Source organism: Gossypium hirsutum, chromosome D12 (genome assembly GCF_007990345.1).
Source record: "Gossypium hirsutum isolate 1008001.06 chromosome D12, Gossypium_hirsutum_v2.1, whole genome shotgun sequence".
NCBI lineage: Eukaryota > Viridiplantae > Streptophyta > Magnoliopsida > Malvales > Malvaceae > Gossypium > Gossypium hirsutum.
Genome location: NC_053448.1, coordinates 12,275,204 through 12,285,401, shown reverse-complemented (window position 1 = coordinate 12,285,401; position 10,198 = coordinate 12,275,204). Strand labels below are relative to the sequence as shown.

General features: G+C 39.8%; 1 protein-coding gene across 1 annotated transcript; it reads left to right on the top strand.

Annotated features, from left to right (window-relative positions):
* Window positions 1-281: 281 nt before the first annotated feature.
* On the top strand, window positions 282-1,790 carry LOC107942298 (UDP-glycosyltransferase 72E2). Its single transcript, XM_016875947.2, has one exon. It carries the CDS (start codon window positions 322-324, stop codon window positions 1,693-1,695), a length of 1,374 nt encoding a protein of 457 aa, XP_016731436.2. The 5' UTR covers window positions 282-321; the 3' UTR covers window positions 1,696-1,790.
* The last annotated feature ends 8,408 nt before the right edge of the window (window positions 1,791-10,198 follow it).

The window sequence follows — 10,198 nt, the reverse complement described above, 5'->3', positions numbered from 1 at the left end:
GAGTGAAAAAAAGAGAGAAATATTTCCAGAGCAACAATAAATGACCAAATAAATCACTTAAAAACATGCCTATACCAGTTTGATTTATCAATATTTGAACATAATCATGGTAATTAGCATAAATTCAATTTCGAATTTCCTATGAAAGGAACATAATAAATACCATTATTCTGCCTATAATATATATATTTTGTAATGTTCAGTCTATAAAGTAGTCGAATTTAACTAATCTCACTCCAACGACAATTCTTTTATCTTTAGTCTGCCATAGATATGCCGAATAACGCTCAGCCTCATGTTGCCCTGCTAGCCAGCCCTGGCATGGGACATCTCATTCCTATCATTGAGCTTGGCAAACGAATGGTCAGTCACCATGAGTTTCATGTCACTATCTTTTTCGTTGCAAGTGATCATGCCTCGATCACATCCCTTCTCAAATCGCCAACTCCCCATAATCTCGACATCGTTGCACTCCCTTTCGTGGATATCTCGGGCCTCATCGAGCCTAACACACATCTAGTGACAAAACTGCTCGTCATCATGCGAGAGTCGTTGCCGAGCCTTCGGTCTTTGATTGCCGCTATGAAGATTCGCCCCACGGCTTTGATTGTGGACTTGTTTGGAGCCGATGCTTTTGAGATAGCCCAAGAGTTTGGAATGCTTAAGTACGTGTTCGTCACTACTAACGCATGGTTCCTGGCCGTCATATTCCATTCGTCAAGCCTTGACAAACAGGTCATCTTGGAGGGGCATGTTAAGGGCCAAAAGCCGTTGAAAATTCCAGGTTGTAAGTCGCTCTTTTTCAAGGATACTCTTGAATCGTTGCACGACATCGATAGTGTTGATGAATCCGAATTTATTGGAACTAAAATGACGAAGAGTAATGGGATCTTGATCAATACTTGGCAAGATCTTGAGTCTTCAACCATTGAAGCACTTAGGGATAACAACTACTTGGGGGGACTTATTAAGGTTCCAATTTATCCTATCGGTCCACTGGTCAGACAAGAGGGAAAGCAAGTTTTAGATAAACAAGTAAAACAATGGCTGGACAAGCAACCAATTGAATCGGTCATTTATGTCTCGTTTGGCAGTGGGGGGACTCTATCAGCCAAACAAATGACTGAGTTTGCTTGGGGTTTAGAGCAAAGCCAGCGAAAATTTATTTGGGTCGTTCGTCCTCCATCAAACAATGCTCTTGGGAGCTATTTCACCATAGGGAAAACCGATGGGGATGGAACCCCAGATTACTTGCCGCAAGGGTTTTTCACTCGAACCAAAGACATTGGCTTGGTAATCCCAATGTGGGCGCCTCAAGCACAGATCCTAAGCCATCCTTCGGTGGGTGGGTTTTTATCTCATTGCGGATGGAATTCAACTTTAGAGAGTATTACAAATGGGGTGCCGATGATTGCATGGCCGCTTTACGCAGAGCAAAAAATGAATGCTGCAATGCTAACTGAGGATTTCGAGATTGCTGTTCGACCAAAGGTGTCGACGACTGAGGAAATCGTAGGAAGGGGGGAGATTGAAGGGATGGTGAGGATGATGATGGCGGATAAGGAAGGGCTTGCAATGAAGAACATAGTCAAGGAATTGAAGCAAAATGCAGAGAAGGCTTTGGACAAAGGCGGCTCGTCTTACAATTCTTTGTCTCAAGTAGCCCAAGATTGCTTGCACCACCTCCAAGTATAATATTAGACTGCTTAATTTTGTGGGAAAGAGTTTCCTAAAGGAGTATTATCTATTTATGTTTGCAAATATGAATTTCAAAAGTGATAATATACTAAATAAACCCTTTATTTATTTTTGATAAAAAATAAACCCTTTATTTTTTATTTAGATAAACGAGGCCTTAAATTTTAATTGGTATTCAAACTTTTATATTAAAATTCATACAAAAAACTTATACATGATTTTAACATAAAACATAATATAAATTTTAAACAAATATAGCTAAACATATAAAGAACAAGATTACGCTCTGATTATGGAGCGACTTATAAAAAAATTACCGCACAATGACGTAGTGGACTGTAGTTAAGTTCTTTTTTTCTCTTACTCATGTATTAGGTTATTGATCATATTAAAATTAAAAAAAACGATAATTTGAAAAAAAAACCCTTCATCAATAATTAAAATAAAAGGCACATACCTCAATGATATATTATATAAGTAACGATACATTCACGCCTTACATGCTTGAAAACAATCTGCCACTCTCTTTTGCAAATCCGCAAGTCCCGTTGATTCAGAAACACCACTGCGTATCATCTGTATTAAGAGTGCATTATCATTCTCAACCTCCACCTTTCGGTAATCTCTATCCCACGCTAATTGGAGCCCTTCCAATAACGAGCGAGCTTTAGCTTGGAATATCGAAACATCACTAACTTCTTAGCAAATCCCAGAATCTATTCCCTAGAAAAGTTCTACAGGAGACCTCCTACTGCTACAATATTTATATCCAAATCGACTGATCCATCCGAATTTAATTTAACCCAATTATCCTTCGGTGTTGTCCACTGTCTACTATCATCACTCATCATTTCAATTTTCCTGTTAGCCAACGTATTTTTGTACGATCGAGCCCAATATAAGTCAGTCCACATCTATTGAAGTTGGCCAGCATGCTGCCTCTGTTGGACCAGGAACAACCCAAGCAAGTGAAGCTCCAGCAGCAAATCGAGCTATTGTTTGATTTTGTTGATTTTGAACTAATGTTTTGTAGCTTGGTTGATAACAAAACAAGTTGTACTTGTTGTTTTAGGTGCTGATAAGATGAAAAATCAGCTTGTCCATGAGTGCAAGTAAGGTTTTGTAAGTTATAATGTAATTAGTGGAGTTAGGTAATGTTCTAGCTATGTATTTCACTTGTGCTGACCAGCTCATGTCTGGTTTTTGTATTGGCTTATGCCATTGTTTATTTTTAATGAAATCAATTCAAGTTTCATCATCTAATACTCTCCATTTCCTTTGTTTTACTTTCAATTTCTGTTTTGAATTCTGTTTTGTTTCTTCTGCAAGTATCGAGCCTTGTTGCTCAAGTCAACAGTTGAACTTGCTTGCATTTTTTCTTAACACCACAATTGGTATCAGAGCTGTAATCTCAGTGGACCTGTTACAATTTAGCATTTAAAACTATGGCTTCATCAGGCTTCTCACCAGCTGCACCACTAGTCTTCAATGGAGAGGGCTATCACATATAGGTGGTCAAAATGAAGACCTTCCTGCAGGTATTCGACCTATGGGATGTGGTCAACTCAGATGTCAAACCAGAGCCACTTAGAGCCAATCTAACTGTGGCTCAAATTAGACAGCATGCTGATGAAAGGACCAAGAGGCACAAGACCATGTCTTGCATTCAAAAATCTGTGTTAGATGTGATCTTTACAAGGATCATGGTCTGTGAGACACCAAAATAGGTCTGGGACAAATTAAAAGAGGAGTTTTAAGGAACTGAGAGAACAAGACAGCAACAGCTATTGAACTTGAGAAGGGATTTTGAGAACTTGAAAATGAAGGAGGAAGAAACTATTAAACAGTATTCAGATAGAATTATGGCTGGGGTGAATAGCATAAGGCTCCTTAGAGAGCAGTTTAGTGAAGCAAGAACAGTGGAGAAGGTGATCTCAACCTTACCTGAGAGGTATGAAGCAAAAATATCTTCCCTCGAAGACTCAAGGGACCTGACCAACATCTCATTGTCAGAGCTAATCAATGCTCTTTATGCACAAGAGTAAAGATGATTCAGTAGACTGGAGGAGCACCAAGAAGGCGCTTTCCAAGTAAAAACTAAACCTGCCTCGAGCACCTCTGCCTACGAAGGCAAAAAGGCTTGGAGAGATAAGCCTAACTCAAATGCTGTAAGAAGAAGGAATCAACCCTGCAGGCATTGCAGAAGACCTGGTCATCTAAAAGCCAACTGCTGATTTAGACCAGATGTGCAGTGCCAACACTACAAAAAGATGGGCCATGTTGAAAAGGTTTGCAGAAGCAAAGGCAGACCAAGGCAGTATCAACCACAACAGCCAAAGGCTGAAGCTCGAGTAGCAGAAGAGGGCAATATCTATGAAGAGCAAGTTTTTACAGTTTCATGCTCGTCCACAAAAGAAAAGGCCATAAATGGATGGCTCATAGATAGTGGCTGCACCAACCATATGGCACTAGATGTTGCCATTTTCAAATCAATTGACAGAAGCTTCAAAACAAAGGTGAAAGTAGGTAATGGCCACCTCATCAAGGCAGAAGGCAGGGGGATATGCTGATAAGCACTCCCACAGGCAACAAGGTTGTTTCAAATGTGTTGTTGGTGCCTGAGATCGACAGAAATCTGCTCAGCATAGCTCAGCTACTGGAGAAAGGCTATTCTATTGTGTTCAAAGGCAAGGAGTGCCAAATTAGTGATCCAAGTTGATCCAAGCTCATGTTAGTCACTATGGCTGATAAAAGCTTTATTGTTGATTGGACAAATGAATCAGACTCAGTCTATACAACTTCTTTAGATGAATCCAAGCTTTGGCACCAAATGCTTGGTCATGCCAACTACAGATCGATGGACCAGTTAACCAAGGAAGATCTGGTTGAGAACTTCATCAACTCAGTTCAAAAGGAGGAGGTTTGTGAGGTATGTTAGCTAGGAAAGTAGGCCAGGCTGCCATTTCCTTCAAACAAGGCCTGGAGAGCCTCAGAAAGGCTGCAGCTTGTGCACACTGATGTGTGTGGCCCCATGAAGACTCAGTCATTGAATGGTAGCGGGTATTTCATTCTATTCATTGATGATCACTCGAGATTTTGTTGGATTTATTTTTTGAAGCATAAATCATAGGTGACCTCAGTGTTTTCGAAGTTCAAGGCTGCTGTAGAGACTGAAACAGGCTACAAGCTCAAGACCCTAAGGTCTGATAATGGAACTGAGTACACCTCAGCTCAATTTCAAGCTTATTGTGATGAGGGAGGCATCAAACACCAGCTCACCAACATTTATGCTCCTCAACAAAATGATGTCAGTGAAAGAAAGAATAGAAGTCTGATAGATATGGCCAGGTGCTTGATGCTTGATAAGAATTTTCCCAAAACCCTGTGGGCTGAGGCAGTTAACACTGCAGTGTACATGCAAAACAGGCTCCCAACCAAGGCTTTAGCTCACAAAAATCCATTTGAGGCCTGGTTTGGGTTTAAACCATCACTGGCTCACATGAAAATCTTTGGTTGCATATGTTATGCACATGTCCCAGCTGTGAAGAAGGATAAGTTGTCCAAAAGAGCTCCACCAGGTATTCTGGTGGGCTACAACATAGTCTAAAAAGGGTCTAGGATCTTGGATCCTTTAGCAAACAAGGTAATTGTGAGTAGAGATGTGGTATTCGATGAGAACTCCAGTTGGAACTGGGAGAAGAAGGAACCAGAGGCAGTTTCTGAAGACATTGTAGTAGACCAGACTGAATCTGATCAGAATGGTCCTGAAATGGACATTGATGATGAACCAGTCAGGGGCATTAGACCATTGGCTGAGATTTATGAAAGAGCTCATGTAGCCATAGTCGAACCAAGCTTCTTTGAAGAGGCTGAAGCTCAGTAAGGCTGAAGACAAGCAATGGCTGATAAAATTAGTATGATTAAAAAGAATCAAACCTGGGAACTGGTTGAAAGACCAGCCAACGAGAAAACCATTGGAGTGAAATGGGTCTATCGAGCCAAACAGAATGCTGATGGAAGTTTTAACAAGTTGAAGGCTAGGCTAGTTGTAAAGGGGTTTAGGCAAAAGTATGGCACAGACTATCTGGAAACCTTTGCACCTGTGGCCAAGCTTGACACCATCAAGCTGCTAGTTTCCTTAGCAGCATAAATAGAGTGGAAAATTCACCAGCTCGATGTGAAGTTAGCCTTCCTCAATGGATTTCTTGAAGAAGAGATCTATGTTGAACAACCTCAAGGTTTCAAAGTGGCTGGCAAGGAGGACATGGTTTACAGATTGAAGAAAGCCTTGTATGGCTTGAAACCGACACCAAAGGCTTGGTACAACAGGATCGATAGCTACTTGGTCAGTTTGGAGTTTGAAAGAAGCATTAGTGAGCAAACATTGTATGTCAAGAAGGATGGTGTGCAGACTCAACTCATTGTATCCTTGTATATTGATGACCTACTGGTGACAAGAGGAGACCAAGCAATGCTGATCGATTTTAAAACTAAAATACAGCAGATGTTTGAGATGTCTGATCTAGGAGGGATAACTTATTTTCTTGGCATGAAGGTGACACAAACTCAGAATGGGATATTCCTAAGTCAGAAATCTTTTGCCTCTAAGATTCTGACCAAGTTCTCCATGCAAAATAGCAAAGCAACTAACACTTCAGTTGCTGTTGGAGAAAAAATATCGAGGCATGGTTATTTTAAGAAGGCTTGTGAATCAACCTACAAAAGCTTAGTTGGTTGTTTGTTATACTTGGCTGCCACTAGGCCAGACATCATGTTTGTAGTAAGTTTGCTCTCAAGGTTCATGCATTGTTACAATGAGAAACATTTTCAAGCTGCAAAAAGGGTGCTCAGGCACATCAAGGGTACCTTGAGCTATGGAATGCTGTATAGCAAAGCTGAAAGCTTGAAATTAGTTGGTTATACTGATAGTGACTGGGCTGGTTCGATTGATGACATGAAAAGCACCTCTAGATATGCTTTCAACCTTGGTTCAGCTATGTTTTGCTGGAGCTCGAAGAAGCAAACAGTAGTTGCTCAATCTACTACTGAAGCTGAGTATGTAGCAGCTGCAAGTGCTGTTAACCAAGCCATTTGGCTAAGAAAAATCATGGCATATTTGAATGTGCACCAAAGGGAAGCAACAGAGATCTTTTGTGACAACCAGTCTGCTGTTGCAATTGCAAAGAATCCAGCATTTCATGGAAGGACAAAACACTTCAACATTAAGCTTCATGTTGTCAGAGAAATGGAGCAAACAGATGAAGTGAAACTGATTCATTGCAGTTCTGAGGATCAATTGGCTGATATCCTAACAAAACCCCTTAGTGTGACAAAGTTAGAGCACTTGAGAATGAGTTTGGGAGTTTGCAGCATGGAAGCCAAGGAGGACTGTTGAAGTTGGCCAGCATGCTACCTTTGTTAGACCAGGAACTCGAGCAAGTGAAGCTCCAGCAGTAAATCGAGCTATTCTTTGATTTTGTTGATTTTGAACTAATGTTTTGTAGCTTGGTTGATAACAAAACAAGTTGTACTTGATGTTTTAGGTGCTGATAAAATTAAAAATCAGCTTATTCATGAGTGCAAGTAAGGTTTTGTAAGTTATAATGTAATTAGTGGAGTTAGGTAATGTTTTAGGTATGGATTTCACTTGTGCTGACCAACTCATGTCTGGTATTTGTATTGGCTTATGCCATTGTTTATTTTTAATGAAATCAATTCAAGTTTAATCATCTAATACTCTCCATTTCCTTTGTTTTACTTTCAATTTCTGTTTTGTTTCTTCTGCAAGTATCGAGCTTTGTTGCTCAAGTCAGCAGCTGAACTTGCTTGCATTTTTTCTTAACACCAATAGCATTAATTCCTTAGAATTGTTATGAGCTCCTTGAAAGACAAAAGTGTTCCGCTGCTTCCGTAGGAGCCAAATCGACAGGCAGAAAAACGTAATCCAAATGCCATCATCTAAGTTGATTCTTTAATGGTTCAGCAAGTTACTTTGCAGCTAATCTTGTAGTAAGTCGTGAGAAAAAGTTAACCTTGAACCTAGAAGGAACAAAGCCATTCCAAAAGCCCTTAGCTTTAACACAATTTCTCAATATATGCAAGGTCGATTCCACCTCCACACCACATTGGCGGCATTGCTTATCACCAGATAAACCTCGTCATCCATGCTCTTCATTAGTTAAGAGTCGATCTTTAAAGACAATCCAAAGGAACTGTCGCACACGTTGTGGAGTTGGGCATTTCCAAATCAACGGCCAGATTAGATCATGGCCCCCCAAGACGCGCCAGCATGGTGGTTGTAAGTTTCAGCAATAGAGGACATACCATTCTTAGACCAATCCCAAGCTTAAATATTAAGTCCAGCATCATCTAAAGGGGACAGTAAGCCCCCAATTTTAAATGCCACTTCCCGAGGAAACCAACAGCCCAACCTTTTCCAATCCCACTCCCTATTCGACCGCACCAAATCTTTGACCGTAAGGTTCTCATCAAGTGGCTCATCTCCAATGAAATAATCTGCAAGTGGGCCACAACCATTAATCCATTTATCCTTGAAAAAATAATGTCAGCTGGCCATTGCTAATTGACCAATGAACTCTTTGTAAAACTTCAAGCCATAATCTCAAGAGGGATCACCAAATGTAAGAACAAGAACTTCGTGCGTTTGAAGTCAGGGTAACAACCAAGGACATTATATTTGCTTCTCAGAACTTGAACCTAAAATACTTCAGCATCATATAAGAGTTCGATACCAAGTTTAAGCAAAAAATACATTATTAAGATGCAATAAATTGCCAATACCCAACCCTCCTTTAGCAATAGGTATGCAATAATTGTCCCAACAAACAAGAGTCGATTTTCAAAATTCAAAAGAGGAACCCCAAATGAAAGCCCTTACCAACTTCTCGATCTCATTTCAAATATAAATTGGAATAATAGCAGAACTCATAAAATAAATGAGAATCGTTAGAAGAGCCAATCTTGCAAGAGTGACTCTACCAGCCATCAAGAGCTTTCTCGAGTCCCAAACGCTCAGCTATGCCTGGACTTTGTTAATCAAAAAGCCGTAAGTATCTATAGTGACCCGCTGATGTAATAAAAGAGAACCCAAGTATCTACCTAAATCCTCCACTTGTTTAAAACCTAACTTAGTACTTATGTCATAGGCTTAGTACTTATGTCACAGGGCTAGATCTTTCGTCTCGCAATCCATGCAGCCTTAGGCAATCCGTTCGTCCAAAATCACCTAAGTCAGCCTTTACTTAAGTGAGGATTCCTTAAGAACTCCTCTAAGGCACCAATTTGTATAGTGGAAGCAAACTATGCCAAAAGAAGCCATAAAGAACAACTGAAAAAATGCACAAGAGATGTTTGAGTAAATGCTCTCTATATTCTCTTATTCACAAAGAATAATGAAAAAATGAATGGAGTGACTACAAATGAGGGGGAGGCTCTTTATTTATAGTTGAGCTCCCCCAAAACTAACGGTCAAGATTACATTACATCGACGGATGATATTAGCCTATCCCTTGATTTTAGGGATTTACAAGTACATTAAATCAAATCAAATCAAATCTTTATAAGATATGATTCCCTATTAATCTTTAAAGATTAGTTCCCATACTTATCAAGATTGCTTAAGTTGCCATATTTTCATTATCGGGCCAACCAGGCTTCAATCTGACAGGCTTCTCTAACAGCTTACGGAATCAGGTCAGTTCTTGTAGGCCAAATGATCCTCATCTAAACAAAAGACCTTCATTGGATGCATTTGGTATGATGGTCACAGGCTTTGAACTTTGACTCGTGATATTCTCTACCACCCATTCTCGCAATGCCTTCGTTATGACTTCAGAATGGCACTGACTTGACCTCAGTCTCGTGTTGACGTCTTAGCTTTTCCCTTCCTTCTTACATTGCTTCTTAAGTTGAGCTATCCCATTTGTTTATACATCTCGATGGCAAGAAGTCACGTCTCTCTCTTGCCCATATTCTAACTTGCCTCGAACAAAATCCTCTTGATTCACAATAACTGGCTTCGCTTTGCCCACAGTCTCTTGGCCTCTTTTTTAATCATTGAGAAAGAGCTTGTCTTTTTCGCCCTTCAAAATTTTTGAAGTTAAAAGGGGATATTCAATTGCTTGAAATCAGGTGGAAAGTCGAAACCCAATACGTTAGAGCACGATTCCTCAAAATTTCTAGCATTGAACTCAACCCTCATTATTATTATCATTTTTTAAAAAAAACCTCATTTTTAGAAATTGACATGTCACATCCAATGCATTAGGACACGTAGTGTCAAATTCCGAGAATGAGTTTTTATTTACGCGACTTAATTGTAGAAAATTCCGATCATTTAGATTCAACGAGGAAAATTGGAACCCAATGCGTTAGGACCCCGTTTTCTCATGAATTCCAAATGTCGAGGGTTTCATTATTTTGAAAACTCTCTTTTTTAAAAAAAAAGGGTTTTAACGCTTCAATGAAACTAAATATTTTA